This window comes from Hippocampus bargibanti, linkage group LG03 (genome assembly GCF_051943395.1).
Source record: "Hippocampus bargibanti isolate YZ-2025 linkage group LG03, ASM5194339v1, whole genome shotgun sequence".
Lineage (NCBI taxonomy): Eukaryota > Metazoa > Chordata > Actinopteri > Syngnathiformes > Syngnathidae > Hippocampus > Hippocampus bargibanti.
In genome coordinates, this window is record NC_142736.1 from 837,463 (window position 1) to 859,162 (window position 21,700).

The window sequence follows — 21,700 nt, forward strand, 5'->3', positions numbered from 1 at the left end:
GGCTGTTTATGTATTTGTTTGGTTGTTTATTTATGTATTAATGGTTGCATTTTTTTAAAACAAAACATTTGTAAGCCATTTATTTGTAAGTGTAATGAGAGCTATGTGTGTGTGTGTGGTCATATTTCTTTGCATATTTATTATGCTTCATAACTATTCACATAGGTGATGGTAAATATTTGATGAGGAGTATTTTGATGACTCCATTTTTTTCAAGGTTTCGTAGCCGTAAAAAGATTTTGTGAAGTGAAGCGAACGCTTCGATGCATGCGTCGCCTTTCAAGAACCCGGAGGCTGTTACGCAACACCAAACTGTTCAATGATGCTGCCAGATGGCAAGCTTTCCACATTCACTTTGCTGCAATACTCTCATTTTTTACCTTGGACACTCATTCCCTGCCAGACGAAAATGTGCCAGGGTTTTTGTCACTTTCACTCAAATTGCAGGACCTACAGAATATTGTGTTTTAGGACTACGTCAACATTCAAAGTCAGCTTTATTATCAAAGATGCTAATATGCATGACAAACAGCACTGATGAAATTAATGTCGTCTCGGACCCAGCGTGCAAGGCACTTAAAATGTGGCTAAAAAAACACAGACAATTGACAACAGATGATACATGTCATTTCTGAATGTAAAGTGAGTTAGTGTCGTATGTAAAGTGAGGTAGTGTAGTAATGCAAAATCAAAGTTGAAGTGAGGTCTTGCAGAAAAAAAAACAACAAAAATAGAGTTCAGGATGATAGTCAGCATGTAGCGTGTACTCAGAGTTCGGTGAGTGTGGCAGTGGGAAGAGGCAGGGTGGGCAGGGCTGCGAGGGAGTTGAGTTTGCAGCATCTTCTGCTTTTCGCCAGCGATCGTGATGGCTCTGCTGGTGAGGCGGGTGTTGTAAATTTCTTGAAGGGGGGGGGGTATTCGATGTTTACTGTCATCTTTCATCTGTCTTTCTAGCTAGCTAGCTAGCTAGCTATCTATCTCTCGAGCTGGCTACGTATATGTCTTTCTAGCTAGCTAGGTGTGTCTCTCTCTAGCTAGCTAGCTAGGTATCTGTCTCTCTAGTTATCTAGCTAGCTAGGTATCTATCTCTCTAGCTAGCGAGGTATCTATCTATATCTACCCGCCTACCTATCTACCGATGTGTACTCTTCCAAGTATTGTTCTAATTTCTTTTTTGGGCTTGGGGGTTTGAATAGATTTTGTTCAATCCACTCCGGCTCCTCTCGCCTCCTTGCGTTTTGGGGTCCTCTCGCATCATCCACAAACAACCTAAAAATACACACACGGTTTGGCACATGGCGTCAATTTTCATTTCACAACAATGGCTTGTGACAAGGTGACGAGACCTTTCCAAGGTCTGACGTCAAGTCACACCAAAAGCACTTGCACACACCAACCCGATGCAAGCGGACATTTTATAGGACACGCTGGAATCTGTGAATGGAATTTAAATTGATCCGAAACACGGGGGGATACATGCATCGGTGCGCAGGCAGCATTCTTAACAAACGTGCCTGTTTGTGTTTGTATGACTAGTCTTGTGAGGACCACTAACATTTTATACCATACGTAGTGAGGACCTTTTGGCCGGTCCTCACAAGTTTTTCATTCTAAAGGCTTCTAGAAGGTCGAAACATCATCTGTTAAAGTTTCAGGGAGGTCCTCACAAATACACCCAAAATGATGTTTGGCGTGTATTTTCATTTCACTCTGATACACACACTTTTTACTCACTGTGTGTGTTTATCTGTGTGTGTGTTTGCATGGTTAATGACAGGAAAAAGTTCATACCACAAAAATCCAAACGGTATTTTAACCAAATTTACTACAGAGGTGAGGACTTTGAATGTACCCATTCAGAAACCTCACTCCTGCTGTTATTTCAGTTTCAAGTCCACTTTTTTATTGCTTTTATTTTAAAGAAGTTGACGTGGGAAATGGGCTGACATTTACTTTTCAAATGGAACGCTAGTTCATCTCTAAACTTATCAGCAACGGTGGTCCGCACTCCTTATCTAGAGTTATCCGGACCTCACAAAACCATTGAAATGGGAATTTGTGTGTGTGTGTGCGTGTGTACGTGTGTGTGTGTGTGTGTGTGTGTGTGTGTGTGTGTGTGTGTGTGTGTGTGTGTGTGTGTGTGATGTCAGCTGCTGGTCTCACCGTACTGGAGGTCTCGCCAGAGGGTCGACTTAAGCCTGTCATCTTCACTAATGGTAACAGGCCCTTTAATGAGTTACAGTGATACCTCAGCTTACGAACTTAATTGGTTCACAGAAAGTGTGTGTAAGGCAAAATGTCTGTCTTCCAAACATTTATTTCCCATAAGAAACCATTAAAATAAGAATAATACGTTCCCAGGTCCCCATAAAACAGAATGTTCTACTAAATAAGCCTTAAAATAACCCAAAATATACCTTATTTTATGAATAATAAATGTGCTATTGTATTGTAATTAAAGAAATAAAAACGGTACTTTATAATAAAGTCGTTTTAACGACCTTTTTGATGGTCGTTGATGCAGTTGCCTCTTGATGATATCCAAGTGAAGTTGCCATGCTTTCTAGGTGATAATACCCTTTGTGTGTTGCACCAAGACTACTATTTGATACTAGTTGACACAAATTCCCAGCAAACAAATCAGCCCATTTTCAACGGAACTTGGGCGCCATCTTGTGCATTTTCTGGGACGCTACATTGCAGTTGAGACGCCTCAAAATGACACGGAAGCACTTCTTGAATCGATTGCAAACATTTATGCTTTCCTCTTCACAACTATTTGAATCATATTCATAACTGGATGTGTAACAAGAAAGCATCTTCTCCCAGTCTGAAGCCATTGTTTTGATTTTAGAGCAAAGCAAGACGTCCTGGCGTGACGTCACGAACAAAGGGGGGGGCTTCTGAAACTCGCCATTTATCAGCCTGCATATTTTGGGTATTTTACATGCTATCAAACGTTTTTATGATGTCAGTTAGGAAAGAAAAAAAATGGTGTCCGTTGTCATGTACAGAAGAGGCTAACCTTTGCTTTTCACTGTGTGATTGTGTACCTCCCTGTTGTTGTTGTATGTACACATCCCATATCCCACCCCCGCCACTTTCCTGCTCTCCAGAGCATCGAATGCCATGAATGATTGAAAGAGCCGCCACGTGCGTTGTTGTCCTGCTCGGCGACGAGACCTTAAGATGTTCCCAATGATTACTGACAGCGGCGAGGTACACCAGCGCCGTTGCAGAACCTGCACGCGCAGATCATTCAATTCTTTTGTCAGCCTAAAAAAATAATTATTCCAATGGATGTACTTCCATTATTTGTCCACCACAAACAAAGCACATTGTATATTGTCTATTTTGTTCTTTGTACAAAGAGGTGTCATTTTGTTTCTGCCTCGAAAAAGGTGACACTCAACATCACATGCGGAAACCACTACCAACTGCCGCCATCATCATAAACATCCTTTTCCACCATTGTAACGACATGCCAGTCATTACCGACTATTATTTTTTCAAGTCAAAAGTCAGATGCTTGAAATGTTCAAATCTGTCACTCCAAATAAAAAGCGTGTTAAGAAATGAATACAAAAGAAATACATGAAGATGACGGGAGAATAACAAGTTATCATATTTCAAAGTTTCATGCTGCTATATGCTTAGTCAACATGTGTGACTCAAATACACAATTGTAGCATAGACAACCTAGGGTCAATCTGAGGTCAACAGACACAGCTTGTTAAACTGTCATCTTCATCTCTGTAGAAGATCTGGCCTTGGACAGAATTTAGGACTTGGGAAACTCCTTTATCACTGAAGCAATTTATGACTTGAAAGTCCTTCACGGGAAGAGCTCATTAGCCAGGTTACAAATGTATCAGTTCATGGAAGAGACAATGTTTTATTGCTTACAGCTGTTCGCGCTTAGAACTCAAGAGGTATGGTATTCTAATCAAGAAAACTATGTTTTACTAATGTATCACTTAAATTTGCATATATTCTCGATAAATAGCTTGGCAGAGGGCTGCAGAATTCCGACGTGTGTCATGAATGGCTGCGTCTCCTACCGGCAGTCGGGACGATCTTTCTGGGTCCGAGCGTTCGTCCACGGTGTCCGATCGAACATCTCTGACAAAAGAATATGCAGCCTTGGAGAATATGCAGAAGAATGGGACAATGTCTCACAATTAAGAAAGTTGCGCTTTTGTGGGAATGGGGGCGTGGTCTTCAGCTCCCCGTTGTTTGGGCTCCATCCCAAGTGGGCGCGCACCACTTTTTCAATGGACAACGCGCACCCGAGTGCACAGGCGTTGCACTTCATGCATTACTAACTAGCCATCTCGCTAGCTAGCTATTTGCTATCGAGCCGCCAGGCCGGCTGGCTAGCTTGCTATTAGCTATAGAGCTATCTAGCTGGCTGGCTAGCTATCTAGTTGGCTCGCTATTATCTATTGACTGACTAGCTAGCTTTCTATCTATTTGAGTTACTTCCGGGGTGAGTGAACACTGGCGTGTGTGGCTGCCGCTGCTCACCCACAGAAAAACTGATCCTGTGATTCTGCTCGATCGTAATTTTCTTTAATGTCCTCTTTGACTGAACACCACCACCGTGGCGCTGTTCGACCGTGCGGTTTGGTGTTCATCCGCCGAAAACTAGTCGGCCAGCCATCGTGGTTCGGTTCGTCCATCGAAAATTAGTTTGTATGCCAAGATTATATTCTCACAAATGTAATGTTCGTAAAGCGAAACGTTCACTGTAATTTAATTCATCAAAAAACCCACAAAGATGGATTCATGTCTCACCAACAGGTCAATCTGTGAAGTGAGGACATAGTCTGGTGATTGGTCCACTACAGGAACGACACAAGCGAAGATCAGACCTCCCATGGGACCATGACGGCTCCTTTCCTGAACAAAAGCGACGTGGTTCTCCAGGCGGCAACAGACCTTCCCTGCAACTTGACTCCGCCTTCTCGGGCGGAACTCGTATGGGAGCGTCCGCTAGCTCCGCTTTGTAGCGTCTGCTGTTGCGGCTTTCTCAATCGTGCCTTTGCCGTTGCCTTCATGGTCAGCTTAACTTTGGCCATCGTGGTCGGGAATGTCATCACTCTGACTGTGTTTGTACAGACGAGACAATCCCGGACGCCGCAAGGCTACCTGAAAGGTAGCTTGCCTTCAGTGTTTATGATCAAAACAAGTTAGCAAGATTTTTCTTGGAACAGTACAGGGATACCTCGGTTTACGAACCCCTTGGCTTACGAACTTTTCGGTTGACCAACGTTACATTGATGAACATTTTACCTAGCTAGCTAATAGCTACAGAGCAATCTAGTTGGCTGGCTAGCTATCTAGCTGGCTTGCTATTGGCATACGAACTATTTTCTTTCGTACACGGAGCTGCCTCAATGAGTGATGTGTCGTTCGCAAACGAGCCCGTTCTTCTAAGAACAAAATGGCAGCCGACTGTTTTGGTCCTCTATTCCCCGCCCCCAGTCTTCGGTTAAAGCCACGTGATTGGTCAAGAATGCAGCAGTGCGGGGGGTGGGGAAGGTTTAAACATTAAAGAGACAGGCAGACGACAGTGAGTTTCAAATTTGATAAGATCAAAGATGCGCAAAGCTATCAACCCAGCTATGTTTTAGTAAGGCGTTTTTAGCCGAAAAAAACGACCATGTATAGTAAGGCGGTTTTAGCCGGAAAAAAACGACCATGTATAGTAAGGCGTTTTTAGAGGAAAAAAACAACCATGTATAGTAAGGCGTTTTCAGCGGAAAAAAACGACCATGTATAGTAAGGCGTTTTTAGCCGAAAAAAAACGACCATGTATAGTAAGGCGTTTTTAGCCGAAAAAAACGACCATGTATAGTAAGGCGTTTTTAGCCGAAAAAAACGACCATGTATAGTAAGGCGTTTTTAGCCGAAAAAAACGACCATGTATAGTCAGGCGTTTTTAGCCGAAAAAAACGACCATGTATAGTAAGGCGTTTTTGGCCGAAAAAAACGACCATGTATAGTAAGGCGTTTTTGGCCGAAAACAACGACCATGTATAGTAAGGCGTTTTTAGAGGAAAAAAACAACCATGTATAGTAAGGCGTTTTTAGTCGAAAAAAAACGACCATGTATAGTAAGGCGTTTTTAGTCGAAAAAAAACGACCATGTATAGTAAGGCGTTTTTGGCCGAAAAAAAACGACCATGTATAGTAAGGCGTTTTTAGCCGAAAAAAACGACCATGTATAGTAAGGCGTTTTTAGCCGAAAAAAAAACGACCATGTATAGTAAGGCGTTTTTGGCCGAAAAAAACGACCATGTATAGTAAGGTGTTTTTCACACCGACAGATGGAGATTTAGCTCAATGGTAAAATGAATGCTTGCCCATGTATGCAGTCGCGGGATCAATCCCAGGCACGTCTGCAAATTAGGAATAAGGAACTCTTATAGGATTTCATATTCTTATTAAAAAATACCATGACATAAGGCGTTTTTAGCCGAAAAAAACGACCATGTACAGTAAGGCGTTTTCAGACGAAAAAAAACGACCATGTATAGTAAGGCGTTTTTAGCCGAAAAAAACGACCATGCATAGTAAGGCGTTTTTAGCCGAAAAAAAACGACCATGTATAGTAAGGCGTTTTTAGCCGAAAAAAACGACCATGTATAGTAAGGCGTTTTTAGCCGAAAAAAAACGACCATGTATAGTAAGGCGTTTTTAGCCGAAAAAAAACGACCATGTATAGTAAGGCGTTTTTAGCCGAAAAAAAACGACCATGTATAGTAAGGCGTTTTTAGCCGATAAAAACGACCATGTATAGTAAGGCGTTTTTAGCCGAAAAAAACGACCATGTATAGTAAGGCGTTTTTAGCCGAAAAAAACGACCATGTATAGTAAGGCGTTTTCAGCGGAAAAAAACGACCATGTATAGTAAGGCGTTTTTAGCCGAAAAAAAACGACCATGTATAGTAAGGCGTTTTTAGCCGAAAAAAACGACCATGTATAGTAAGGCGTTTTTGGCCGAAAAAAACGACCATGTATAGTAAGGTGTTTTTCACACCGACAGATGGAGATTTAGCTCAATGGTAAAATGAATGCTTGCCCATGTATGCAGTCGCGGGATCAATCCCAGGCACGTCTGCAAATTAGGAATAAGGAACTCTTATAGGATTTCATATTCTTATTAAAAAATACCATGACATAAGGCGTTTTTAGCCGAAAAAAACGACCATGTACAGTAAGGCGTTTTCAGACGAAAAAAAACGACCATGTATAGTAAGGCGTTTTTAGCCGAAAAAAAACGACCATGTATAGTAAGGCGTTTTTAGCCGAAAAAAAACGACCATGTATAGTAAGGCGTTTTTAGCCGAAAAAAACGACCATGTATAGTAAGGCGTTTTTAGCCGAAAAAAAACGACCATGTATAGTAAGGCGTTTTTAGCCGAAAAAAACGACCATGTATAGTAAGGCGTTTTTAGCCGAAAAAAACGACCATGTATAGTAAGGCGTTTTTAGCCGAAAAAAACGACCATGTATAGTAAGGCGTTTTTAGCCGAAAAAAACGACCATGTATAGTAAGGCGTTTTTAGCCGAAAAAAACGACCATGTATAGTAAGGCGTTTTCAGCGGAAAAAAACGACCATGTATAGTAAGGCGTTTTTAGCCGAAAAAAAACGACCATGTATAGTAAGGCGTTTTTAGCCGAAAAAAACGACCATGTATAGTAAGGCGTTTTTGGCCGAAAAAAACGACCATGTATAGTAAGGTGTTTTTCACACCGACAGATGGAGATTTAGCTCAATGGTAAAATGAATGCTTGCTATGTATGCAGTCGCGGGATCAATCCCAGGCACGTCTGCAAATTAGGAATAAGGAACTCTTATAGGATTTCATATTCTTATTAAAAAAATACCATGACATAAGGCATTTTTAGCCGAAAAAAACGACCATGTACAGTAAGGCGTTTTCAGACGAAAAAAAACGACCATGTATAGTAAGGCGTTTTTAGCCGAAAAAAAACGACCATGCATAGTAAGGCGTTTTTAGCCGAAAAAAACGACCATGTATAGTAAGGCGTTTTTAGCCGAAAAAAAAAACGACCATGTATAGTAAGGCGTTTTTAGCCGAAAAAAACGACCATGTATAGTAAGGCGTTTTTAGCCGAAAAAAACGACCATGTATAGTAAGGCGTTTTTAGCCGAAAAAAACGACCATGTATAGTAAGGCGTTTTTAGCCGAAAAAAACGACCATGTATAGTAAGGCGTTTTTAGCCGAAAAAAACAACCATGTATAGTAAGGCGTTTTTAGCCGAAAAAAAAACGACCATGTATAGTAAGGCGTTTTCAGCTGGAAAAAAAAGACCATGTATAGTAAGGCGTTTTTGGCCGAAAAAAACCCACCATGTATAGTAAGGCGTTTTTGGCCAAAAAAAACGACCATGTATAGTAAGGCGTTTTTGGCCGAAAAAAACCCACCATGTATAGTAAGGCGTTTTTGGCCGAAAAAAACGACCATGTATAGTAAGGCGTTTTTGGCCGAAAAAAACGACCATGTATAGTAAGGCGTTTTTGGCCGAAAAAAACGACCATGTATAGTAAGGCGTTTTTAGCCGAAAAAAAACGACCATGTATAGTAAGGCGTTTTCAGCCGAAAAAAACGACCATGTATAGTAAGGCGTTTTTAGCCGAAAAAAACGACCATGTATAGTAAGGCGTTTTTGGCCGAAAAAAACGACCATGTATAGTAAGGCGTTTTCAGCTGAAAAAAACGACCATGTATAGTAAGGCGTTTTTAGCCGAAAAAAACAACCATGTATAGTAAGGCGTTTTTAGAGGAAAAAAACGACCATGTATAGTAAGGCGTTTTTAGCTGAAAAAAACGACCATGTATAGTAAGGCGTTTTTGGCTGAAAAAAAACCACCATGTATAGTAAGGCGTTTTTGGCCGAAAAAAACGACCATGTATAGTAAGGCGTTTTCAGCTGGAAAAAACAACCATGTATAGTAAGGCATTTTCAGCCGAAAAAAACGACCATGTATAGTAAGGCGTTTTTAGCCGAAAAAAAACGACCATGTATAGTAAGGCGTTTTTGGCCGAAAAAAAACCACCATGTATAGTAAGGCGTTTTTAGCCGAAAAAAAAACGACCATGTATAGTAAGGCGTTTTCAGCTGGAAAAAACGACCATGTATAGTAAGGCGTTTTTGGCCGAAAAAAACCCACCATGTATAGTAAGGCGTTTTTGGCCAAAAAAAACGACCATGTATAGTAAGGCGTTTTTAGCCGGAAAAAAACCGACCATGTATAGTAAGGCGTTTTCAGCTGGAAAAAACGACCATGTATAGTAAGGCGTTTTTGGCCGAAAAAAACCCACCATGTATAGTAAGGCGTTTTTGGCCCAAAAAAACGACCATGTATAGTAAGGCGTTTTTGGCCGAAAAAAAAACCACCATGTATAGGAAGGCGTTTTTGGCCGAAAAAAACGACCATGTATAGTAAGGCGTTTTTGGCCGAAAAAAACGACCATGTATAGTAAGGCGTTTTTAGTCGAAAAAAAACGACCATGTATAGTAAGGCGTTTTTAGTCGAAAAAAAAACGACCATGTATAGTAAGGCGTTTTTGGCCGAAAAAAAACGACCATGTATCGTAAGGCGTTTTTAGCCGAAAAAAAAAAACGACCATGTATAGTAAGGCGTTTTTAGTCGAAAAAAAAACGACCATGTATAGTAAGGCGTTTTTAGTCGAAAAAAAACGACCATGTATAGTAAGGCGTTTTTGGCCGAAAAAAAACGACCATGTATAGTAAGGCGTTTTTGGCCGAAAAAAACGACCATGTATAGTAAGGTGTTTTTCACACCGACAGATGGGGATTTAGCTCAATGGTAAAATGAATGCTTGCTATGTATGCAGTCGCGGGATCAATCCCAGGCACGTCTGCAAATTAGGAATAAGGAACTCTTATAGGATTTCATATTCTTATTAAAAAAATACCATGACATAAGGCGTTTTTAGCCGAAAAAAACGACCATGTATAGTAAGGCGTTTTCAGCGGAAAAAAACGACCATGTATAGTAAGGCGTTTTTAGCCGAAAAAAAACGACCATGTATAGTAAGGCGTTTTTAGCCGAAAAAAACGACCATGTATAGTAAGGCGTTTTTAGCCGAAAAAAACGACCATGTATAGTAAGGCGTTTTTAGCCGATAAAAACGACCATGTATAGTAAGGCGTTTTTAGCCGAAAAAAACAACCATGTATAGTAAGGCGTTTTTAGCCGAAAAAAAAACGACCATGTATAGTAAGGCGTTTTCAGCTGGAAAAAAACGACCATGTATAGTAAGGCGTTTTTAGCCGATAAAAACGACCATGTATAGTAAGGCGTTTTTAGCCGAAAAAAACAACCATGTATAGTAAGGCGTTTTTAGCCGAAAAAAAAACGACCATGTATAGTAAGGCGTTTTCAGCTGGAAAAAAACGACCATGTATAGTAAGGCGTTTTTAGCCGATAAAAACGACCATGTATAGTAAGGCGTTTTTAGCCGAAAAAAACAACCATGTATAGTAAGGCGTTTTTAGCCGAAAAAAAAACGACCATGTATAGTAAGGCGTTTTCAGCTGGAAAAAAACGACCATGTATAGTAAGGCGTTTTTAGCCGATAAAAACGACCATGTATAGTAAGGCGTTTTTAGCCGAAAAAAACAACCATGTATAGTAAGGCGTTTTTAGCCGAAAAAAAAACGACCATGTATAGTAAGGCGTTTTCAGCTGGAAAAAAACGACCATGTATAGTAAGGCGTTTTTAGCCGATAAAAACGACCATGTATAGTAAGGCGTTTTTAGCCGAAAAAAACAACCATGTATAGTAAGGCGTTTTTAGCCGAAAAAAAAACGACCATGTATAGTAAGGCGTTTTCAGCTGGAAAAAAACGACCATGTATAGTAAGGCGTTTTTGGCCGAAAAAAACCCACCATGTATAGTAAGGCGTTTTTGGCCAAAAAAAACGACCATGTATAGTAAGGCGTTTTTGGCCGAAAAAAACCCACCATGTATAGTAAGGCGTTTTTGGCCGAAAAAAACGACCATGTATAGTAAGGCGTTTTTAGCCGGAAAAAACGACCATGCATAGTAAGGCGTTTTTAGCCGAAAAAAAACGACCATGTATAGTAAGGCGTTTTTAGCCGAAAAAAACGACCATGTATAGTAAGGCGTTTTTAGCCGAAAAAAAACGACCATGTATAGTAAGGCGTTTTTAGCCGAAAAAAACGACCATGTATAGTAAGGCGTTTTTAGCCGAAAAAAACGACCATGTATAGTAAGGCGTTTTTAGCCGATAAAAACGACCATGTATAGTAAGGCGTTTTTAGCCGAAAAAAACGACCATGTATAGTAAGGCGTTTTTAGCCGAAAAAAACAACCGTGTATAGTAAGGCGTTTTTAGCCGAAAAAAAAACGACCATGTATAGTAAGGCGTTTTTGGCCCAAAAAAACGACCATGTATAGTAAGGCGTTTTTGGCCGAAAAAAACCCACCATGTATAGGAAGGCGTTTTTGGCCGAAAAAAACGACCATGTATAGTAAGGCGTTTTTGGCCGAAAAAAACGACCATGTATAGTAAGGCGTTTTTAGCCGAAAAAAACGACCATGCATAGTAAGGCGTTTTTAGCCGAAAAAAAACGACCATGTATAGTAAGGCGTTTTTAGCCGAAAAAAACGACCATGTATAGTAAGGCGTTTTTAGCCGAAAAAAACCGACCATGTATAGTAAGGCGTTTTTAGCCGAAAAAAACGACCATGTATAGTAAGGCGTTTTTAGCCGAAAAAAACGACCATGTATAGTAAGGCGTTTTTAGCCGATAAAAACGACCATGTATAGTAAGGCGTTTTTAGCCGAAAAAAACGACCATGTATAGTAAGGCGTTTTTAGCCGAAAAAAACAACCATGTATAGTAAGGCGTTTTTAGCCGAAAAAAAAACGACCATGTATAGTAAGGCGTTTTTGGCCCAAAAAAACGACCATGTATAGTAAGGCGTTTTTGGCCGAAAAAAAACCCACCATGTATAGGAAGGCGTTTTTGGCCGAAAAAAACGACCATGTATAGTAAGGCGTTTTTGGCCGAAAAAAACGACCATGTATAGTAAGGCGTTTTTAGCCGAAAAAAACGACCATGTATAGTAAGGCGTTTTCAGCCGAAAAAAACGACCATGTATAGTAAGGCGTTTTTAGCCGAAAAAAACGACCATGTATAGTAAGGCGTTTTTAGCCGGAAAAAAACGACCATGTATAGTAAGGCGTTTTTAGCCGAAAAAAAACACCATATATAGTAAGGCGTTTTTAGAGGAAAAAAACAACCATGTATAGTAAGGCGTTTTCAGCTGAAAAAAAACGACCATGTATAGTAAGGCGTTTTTGGCCGAAAAAAAAACGACCATGTATAGTAAGGTGTTTTTGGCTGAAAAAAACGACCATGTATAGTAAGGCGTTTTTAGCCGAAAAAAACAACCATGTATAGTAAGGCGTTTTTGGCCGAAAAAAACGACCATGTATAGTAAGGCGTTTTTAGTCGAAAAAAAACGACCATGTATAGTGAGGCGTTTTTAGCCGAAAAAAAACGACCACGTATAGTAAGGCGTTTTTAGCCGAAAAAAAAAAACGACCATGTATAGTAAGGCGTTTTCAGCTGGAAAAAACGACCATGTATTGTAAGGCGTTTTCAGCCGAAAAAAACGACCATGTATCGTAAGGCGTTTTTAGCCGAAAAAAAAACGACCATGTATAGTAAGGCGTTTTTAGCCGAAAAAAACGACCATGTATAGTAAGGCGTTTTCAGCTGGAAGAAACGACCATGTATAGTAAGGCGTTTTCAGCCGAAAAAAACGACCATGTATAGTAAGGCGTTTTCAGCTGAAAAAAAACGACCATGTATAGTAAGGCGTTTTCAGCTGGAAGAAACGACCATGTATAGTAAGGCGTTTTCAGCCGAAAAAAACGACCATGTATAGTAAGGCGTTTTTAGCCGAAAAAAAACGACCATGTATACTAAGGCGTTTTTAGCCGAAAAAAAACAACCATGTATAGTAAGGCGTTTTCAGCGGAAAAAAACGAGCATGTATAGTAAGGCGTTTTTAGCCGAAAAAAAACGACCATGTATAGTAAGGCGTTTTTAGCCGAAAAAAACGACCATGTATAGTAAGGCGTTTTTAGCCGAAAAAAAAGACCATGTATAGTAAGGCGTTTTTGGCCGAAAAAAACGACCATGTATAGTAAGGCGTTTTCAGCTGAAAAAAACAACCATGTATAGTGAGGCGTTTTTGGCTGAAAAAAACGACCATGTATAGTAAGGCGTTTTTAGCCGAAAAAAAACGACCGTGTATAGTCAGGTGTTTTTAGCCGAAAAAAAACGACCATGTATAGTAAGGCGTTTTTAGCCGAAAAAAAACGACCATGTAAAGTAAGGTGTTTTTGGCTGAAAAAAACGACCATGTATAGTAAGGCGTTTTTAGCCGAAAAAAACAACCATGTATAGTAAGGCGTTTTTGGCCGAAAAAAACGACCATGTATAGTAAGGCGTTTTTAGCCGAAAAAAAACGACCATGTATACTAAGGCGTTTTTAGCCGAAAAAAAACAACCATGTATAGTAAGGCGTTTTTAGCCGAAAAAAAACGACCACGTATAGTAAGGCGTTTTTAGCCGAAAAAAAAAAACGACCATGTATAGTAAGGCGTTTTCAGCTGGAAAAAACGACCATGTATTGTAAGGCGTTTTCAGCTGGAAAAAAACGACCATGTATAGTAAGGCGTTTTTAGCCGATAAAAACGACCATGTATAGTAAGGCGTTTTTAGCCGAAAAAAACAACCATGTATAGTAAGGCGTTTTTAGCCGAAAAAAAAACGACCATGTATAGTAAGGCGTTTTCAGCTGGAAAAAAACGACCATGTATAGTAAGGCGTTTTTAGCCGATAAAAACGACCATGTATAGTAAGGCGTTTTTAGCCGAAAAAAACAACCATGTATAGTAAGGCGTTTTTAGCCGAAAAAAAAACGACCATGTATAGTAAGGCGTTTTCAGCTGGAAAAAAACGACCATGTATAGTAAGGCGTTTTTAGCCGATAAAAACGACCATGTATAGTAAGGCGTTTTTAGCCGAAAAAAACAACCATGTATAGTAAGGCGTTTTTAGCCGAAAAAAAAAAACGACCATGTATAGTAAGGCGTTTTCAGCTGGAAAAAAACGACCATGTATAGTAAGGCGTTTTTGGCCGAAAAAAACCCACCATGTATAGTAAGGCGTTTTTGGCCAAAAAAAACGACCATGTATAGTAAGGCGTTTTTGGCCGAAAAAAACCCACCATGTATAGTAAGGCGTTTTTGGCCGAAAAAAACGACCATGTATAGTAAGGCGTTTTTAGCCGGAAAAAACGACCATGCATAGTAAGGCGTTTTTAGCCGAAAAAAAACGACCATGTATAGTAAGGCGTTTTTAGCCGAAAAAAACGACCATGTATAGTAAGGCGTTTTTAGCCGAAAAAAAACGACCATGTATAGTAAGGCGTTTTTAGCCGAAAAAAACGACCATGTATAGTAAGGCGTTTTTAGCCGAAAAAAACGACCATGTATAGTAAGGCGTTTTTAGCCGATAAAAACGACCATGTATAGTAAGGCGTTTTAGCCGAAAAAAACGACCATGTATAGTAAGGCGTTTTTAGCCGAAAAAAAAAACCGTGTATAGTAAGGCGTTTTTAGCCGAAAAAAAAACGACCATGTATAGTAAGGCGTTTTTGGCCCAAAAAAACGACCATGTATAGTAAGGCGTTTTTGGCCGAAAAAAACCCACCATGTATAGGAAGGCGTTTTTGGCCGAAAAAAAACGACCATGTATAGTAAGGCGTTTTTGGCCGAAAAAAACGACCATGTATAGTAAGGCGTTTTTAGCCGAAAAAAAACGACCATGCATAGTAAGGCGTTTTTAGCCGAAAAAAAACGACCATGTATAGTAAGGCGTTTTTAGCCGAAAAAAACGACCATGTATAGTAAGGCGTTTTTAGCCGAAAAAAACCGACCATGTATAGTAAGGCGTTTTTAGCCGAAAAAAACGACCATGTATAGTAAGGCGTTTTTAGCCGAAAAAAACGACCATGTATAGTAAGGCGTTTTTAGCCGATAAAAACGACCATGTATAGTAAGGCGTTTTTAGCCGAAAAAAACGACCATGTATAGTAAGGCGTTTTTAGCCGAAAAAAACAACCATGTATAGTAAGGCGTTTTTAGCCGAAAAAAAAACGACCATGTATAGTAAGGCGTTTTTGGCCCAAAAAAAACGACCATGTATAGTAAGGCGTTTTTGGCCGAAAAAAACCCACCATGTATAGGAAGGCGTTTTTGGCCGAAAAAAACGACCATGTATAGTAAGGCGTTTTTGGCCGAAAAAAACGACCATGTATAGTAAGGCGTTTTTAGCCGAAAAAAACGACCATGTATAGTAAGGCGTTTTCAGCCGAAAAAAACGACCATGTATAGTAAGGCGTTTTTAGCCGAAAAAAACGACCATGTATAGTAAGGCGTTTTTAGCCGGAAAAAAACGACCATGTATAGTAAGGCGTTTTTAGCCGAAAAAAAACACCATATATAGTAAGGCGTTTTTAGAGGAAAAAAAACAACCATGTATAGTAAGGCGTTTTCAGCTGAAAAAAAACGACCATGTATAGTAAGGCGTTTTTGGCCGAAAAAAAAACGACCATGTATAGTAAGGTGTTTTTGGCCGAAAAAAACGACCATGTATAGTAAGGCGTTTTTAGCCGAAAAAAAACAACCATGTATAGTAAGGCGTTTTTGGCCGAAAAAAACGACCATGTATAGTAAGGCGTTTTTAGTCGAAAAAAAACGACCATGTATAGTGAGGCGTTTTTAGCCGAAAAAAAACGACCACGTATAGTAAGGCGTTTTTAGCCGAAAAAAAAAAACGACCATGTATAGTAAGGCGTTTTCAGCTGGAAAAAAACGACCATGTATTGTAAGGCGTTTTCAGCCGAAAAAAACGACCATGTATCGTAAGGCGTTTTTAGCCGAAAAAAAAACTACCATGTATAGTAAGGCGTTTTTAGCCGAAAAAAACGACCATGTATAGTAAGGCGTTTTCAGCTGGAAAAAACGACCATGTATAGTAAGGCGTTTTTAGCCGAAAAAAAGGACCATGTATAGTAAGGCGTTTTCAGCTGAAAAAAAACGACCATGTATAGTAAGGCGTTTTTAGCTGGAAAAAACGACCATGTATAGTAAGGCGTTTTTAGCCGAAAAAAAAACGACCATGTATAGTAAGGCGTTTTTAGCCGAAAAAAAACGACCATGTATACTAAGGCGTTTTTAGCCGAAAAAAAACAACCATGTATAGTAAGGCGTTTTCAGCGGAAAAAAACGACCATGTATAGTAAGGCGTTTTTAGCCGAAAAAAAACGACCATGTATAGTAAGGCGTTTTTAGCCGAAAAAAACGACCATGTATAGTAAGGCGTTTTTAGCCGAAAAAAAAGACCATGTATAGTAAGGCGTTTTTGGCCGAAAAAAACGACCATGTATAGTAAGGCGTTTTCAGCTGAAAAAAACAACCATGTATAGTGAGGCGTTTTTGGCTGAAAAAAACGACCATGTATAGTAAGGCGTTTTTAGCCGAAAAAAAACGACCGTGTATAGTCAGGTGTTTTTAGCCGAAAAAAAACGACCATGTATAGTAAGGCGTTTTTAGCCGAAAAAAAACGACCATGTAAAGTAAGGTGTTTTTGGCTGAAAAAAAACGACCATGTATAGTAAGGCGTTTTTAGCCGAAAAAAAACAACCATGTATAGTAAGGCGTTTTTGGCCGAAAAAAACGACCATGTATAGTAAGGCGTTTTTAGCCGAAAAAAAACGACCATGTATACTAAGGCGTTTTTAGCCGAAAAAAAACAACCATGTATAGTAAGGCGTTTTCAGCGGAAAAAAACGAGCATGTATAGTAAGGCGTTTTTAGCCGAAAAAAAACGACCATGTATAGTAAGGCGTTTTTAGCCGAAAAAAACGACCATGTATAGTAAGGCGTTTTTTTTTGGGTCAAAAATGCCTTACTATACATGGTCGTTTTTTTTCGGCTAAAAACGCCTTACTATACATGGTCGTTTTTTTCAGCTGAAAACGCCTTACTATACATGGTCGTTTTTTTTCGGCTAAAAACACCTTACTATACATGGTTGTTTTTTTTCGGCTAAAAACGCCTTACTATACATGGTCGTTTTTTTCGGCCAAAAACGCCTTGCTATACATGGTGGTTTTTTCAGCTAAAACGCTTCACTATACTTTTCAGCAACAGAACACCTGACTGTATATGGTCGTTTTTTTCAGCTAAAAACGCCTTACTGTACATAGTTGTTTTTTTCGGGGAAAAAACGCCTTACTATAGGAACTTTGATAGTTCAAAAGCAGAGTGTAGACTGCAAGGTTAAAATATCCTATCAATCAGGCTCCACAAACAACCCGCACAAGCCATCTGTACACTTGATGCAAAAAGCTATCAACCCAGCTAAACAGAACACAATTGATGAGGAATTAGATAAGATGATCACAGAAAAAGCAACTACAAGGGCTCATTCCTCAAGATGGTAAAAGAAGCCCATGTTCCTCATCAAGGTTTTAATGCTGAGGAAACCGGCCACTCCATTCCATCAAGCCATCAACAACCATCACAAAGGTCAATAAAACCACGTTATTATACAGTACAGTTTATTTATTTTATTATAATACAACACCACATTTATTATACATAAAATAAAGTATATTTTGTGTATTTTTAAGGCTTAGAAAATTTGAAAATTATGTTTTATGGGGACCTGGGAACGGATTATTCTCATTTTAATGGTTTCCTATGGGGAAATAAATTTTCGGGATACACACTTTTCACCTTACACACTCTGTCTGGGAAGAAATAAAGTTCGTAAGCCAAGGTATCACTGTAATGGGAAATGCTGTTTCGGTTTTCGAACAATGTTTTTTTTGACCAGTGATCCGGAACGGATTCTGGTCCAAAACTCAGGTTTGACTGTCCCTTTTGTCAACAGTATCTTTGGCGATCGCCGACATGATGGTGGGCATAGTTGTCGTCCCTTTCTCCGTTTTCACCGAAGTCTCACTGATGGTCACCTACGCACCTCCCGTTTGGTACCAGAGTGGTTCCGGATCTCCGCCCTCCCTTCAAAGCGGACAGAGGAACTCCTGGCAGCCCTGCATGCTGATCGGACCGGTGTTCGCCGGCTGCACCTTCGTCTCCATCAGCACCATCTTCCTCATGACGGTGGAACGAAGCGTCGCCATCCTACGGCCTCTCCACAAGGATACCTTGGTGACTCGGAGGAGGACTCTTCTCCTCATCCTGGTCTCATGGGCCGCTAGCTTTCTCCTGGCACTGGCGCCGCTCTTATTCAGTCGCAACTTCACTTTAGAGTACAACGAGTGTAGCCGGATGTGTAACTACTCCCCGGTATTGCTCGGCGACCGGCGTCCGCGGGACGCTAACATCCTGTTGTTATTCCCGGTATTTGACTTTACTCTTCTTGGAGGGACGTTCGCCGTCAACATCATGTCGTTCACAAGTATCAGGCAGTACTCCAGGAGACGCAAACTCCTCTCAGAGGGGAGTTTGACCGATGGAGGAGGACGAGGGGGAGGAGGTTCATGCCCCCATAGACCGTCTTTTTCGGATATCAAAGCCGCTAAGACAATCAGTATCTTAACGTTCGCTTTCATCGCATCCTTTTCCCCCATTGCGGTCTTTGTACTAGGGAACGTGGTGGGACACACCTGGTGCAACTTCTCCTTTGTAGCCTTCTGGATTCTCACGGCAAACAGCTGCTGCAACGTCATCATCTACAGCGTGAGGGACCGTCGTTTTCGGAAAGGTGTGACTCTGCTCTTTCGGCGCGATCGTTGTCCTTCGCAGGAGGAGAAAACTTGAGGCGCAAGCGTGGGAATGCGGGTTCTCGAGATTTGCGGGTGATGGTGGAAGTCGTGCGCAAACAAGCGGGTTGTTGTTTCTGGCGACGTGGTGGCTTTCAATGTTGTTATCCTGTCTGGGGATTTTCGTCTCTGCGTGCCATCCTCGGGTGAGGACAAATGCAACTTTGGCCAACAATCCGTTTTTTGGCAAGGACAGAGACGCATACTGTAGATTCCTACGTGTAGATTCCGACATGTATTCTTAGCAAGCTATGTTCTACTATCGATGAAAAGGTTTCTTCAGCCGTCATCTGTACTTCTTTGAAGGTGTCGGACGACCTTACTGGTAGTATCGGCCCTATATATATATATCCCTACTGTCCGGACATGGTGGTGCCGGACACTGCTATGATCGGTCCCTGCTCTCAGGTTGAGGGGAGCAGAGGACTACTCCCTGCGGCTCCACTGATTATTCCTATTGTCCTGACTAACGATTGGCCGTGTCTGGACAGTAGGGATATATATATATATATATATATATATATATATATATATATTATATAGGGCCGATACTACCAGTAAGACTTTAGTTTGCTGAAGAAGCATCTTGGATTTGAAGCAAAACGTCCAACATATGACGGCTGAAGAAACCTTTTCATCGATGGACCACTCCTGTACGACAGAGCTTACACAGACGTATGTTGTACTACCACAATAGCCACAATATCTCTTTTCTGACCTCTCGGTCGGTGATTTCTCAGGAAAACAACTCCACAGTGATATCCGGAAGGCCATTTTTTCCCCTGCCCCCTCAAGTGGACGACAACTAAGCACATTTTATATGCAGTACATAAAGCAACGTCTTATTTACAAACAGCATTTTGTAGCTAATCGTGCTAGCTTAGAATGTCTGAGACTGTTTTTTTTTTGTGGATTCCTCTGGGACAGGGTTGTTTCGTTTTCAAAGCAATTTTTCATAACCGGCGGCAGGAGCTAAAATCGTGTAACACGTAAAGTATAATGATCGATCGATATGTCGAGCATTGCATGCTAAAAATAAAACCACCGCACACCCCAAAAAAAATCTATTGTTTTTATGTATGTATGTATGTATGTGTGTATTTATGTATTTTAATGATTCTGCCTCAAACAGAAATAAAAGTTGTAGAATAGCCCATTAGACAGCACACTAGAATTGCCATTATAGAAAGCAAATGAAGCATGGCAAGAAAATGACAGGGCTATCGTCACAAAGAAATGTGAGGTGCACAAAGGCTACAGTAAATTTCAGCCTAAGAGCCGGAGTTAGTTGCAGTGATTATCTCCACCTTGAGGCTCCGCCGCATATTTTCCATTTCGCTTTTCAATATCAATAATGGAAATCAAAACTATTCATACATCTTACTTGACAACCGACCTCCTTGCATGTCCCAAAATCTGCGAGAAGAATGCATGAATGAAAACTTTAAAGGACAACCAACACCATTTTTTTTGTTTCCTAACTGACATCGGAAAAGCATCTAAAATAGCCAAAACATGCAGGCTGATATTTTTAGTCAAATGCAAAACACCAATAAAATTGATGTTAAAGTGTCCCATAAGTGCCACAAAATGAGTTCGGGAACTGAGCAGATTCGGAAAGTCCCGCCCCCTTGTTCGTGACATCACGCCAGGATACTCCTTCACAAACTGCCTTGCTCCAGAATCAAAACAATGGCTTCAGACAGTTCAGATTGGGAGAAGATGCTTTCTTGTTACTCATCCATTTACGAATATGATTCAAATAGTTCTGAAGAGCAAAGTATAAATGTTTGGAATCGATGAAAGAAGTCCTTCTGGATCAATTTGAGTCGTCTGGACTCCAATGTAGCGTCCCAGAAAATGCACAACATGGCGCCCAAGCTCCGTTGGAAATGGGCTGATTTGTCCGCTGGGAATTTGTGCCAACTAGTATCAAATAGTAGTCTTGGTGCAACACACAATGATTCACCATGGCGTTATTTATGTAGTTTTCCTTCTAATTTCGCCATCAACACAGAGTTTTAAGACGAAAAAAAGTACCCAAAATGCATTGTGTGTCGCTTTCTCGGTCAGGGGCGTTCCTGACGTGATGTCACGTCAGGCATCGTCCGGAGGTGTCGGTTGTCCTTTAAATATAAGAGATGACTATGAGTCCTTGCGCTGCACAATCTTGTGATGGAAAGAGCAAAAATAATAATAATTTGTGACTTTCATGCAAAGCTTTTTTTTCTCGAATTTGGAATAAGAGTGGGCGGATCGGAAACTTTAGCATGACGGAATCTTGCTGAATACGATCAACTGTTGTGAGCTGTTCAATCCCCCCACCCCTCAAAAACAAATCAATGCGGGTAAGCTGAAGAAGCGCTCTCCGAGTAGGCGTGGATGCGAGGAATTGCCAGTATGTCATAAAGGGATGACATTCTTGGCACACGCATGTCCGTTATTTCTACATCGCGATTTTCCTCTTGGGGATTCTTGGGCTATACTCCCACATTCCGAGTATTGGCAAAGCGCTGAAAAACTCTGTTCTCATTCCCGCTGTGCAGAAATGTCATCTGGAACATATTTATATTTTTATTGTGCGGGTAAGAGTGGGAGTTTTATTTATTTATTTATTTTTTAAGTCGATGGTCGATGAAAACAATCCAAACTTGATTCTAAGCATTCCTGTGACTTCAAGTTGGATGGTTTCAAGTTGGTTGGATTATTTTTATTTTTAATTTATTTATTATTTTA

The 21,700-nt window shown here is 40.4% G+C and overlaps 1 protein-coding gene across 5 annotated transcripts in view; it reads left to right on the forward strand.

Annotated features, from left to right (window-relative positions):
• The window catches only part of LOC148899914 (adenosine receptor A3), a 30,617-nt gene extending 9,878 nt beyond the window's left edge, over positions 1–20,739 (forward strand). For 3 of the 5 annotated variants that reach the window (XM_088991432.1, XM_088991434.1, XM_088991433.1), the window contains exons 2-3: positions 4,804–5,158; positions 18,070–20,739. In XM_088991432.1, coding sequence (XP_088847558.1) covers positions 4,888–5,158; positions 18,070–18,962 — 1,164 coding nt within the window. In that variant the 5' untranslated portion in view covers positions 4,804–4,887 and the 3' untranslated portion in view covers positions 18,963–20,739. Of the gene's footprint in view, positions 1–3; positions 5,159–18,069 lie in introns of those variants that run through there. The other 2 variants (XM_088991435.1, XM_088991431.1) reach the window with 2 other exon arrangements.
• Positions 20,740–21,700: the final 961 nt, after the last annotated feature.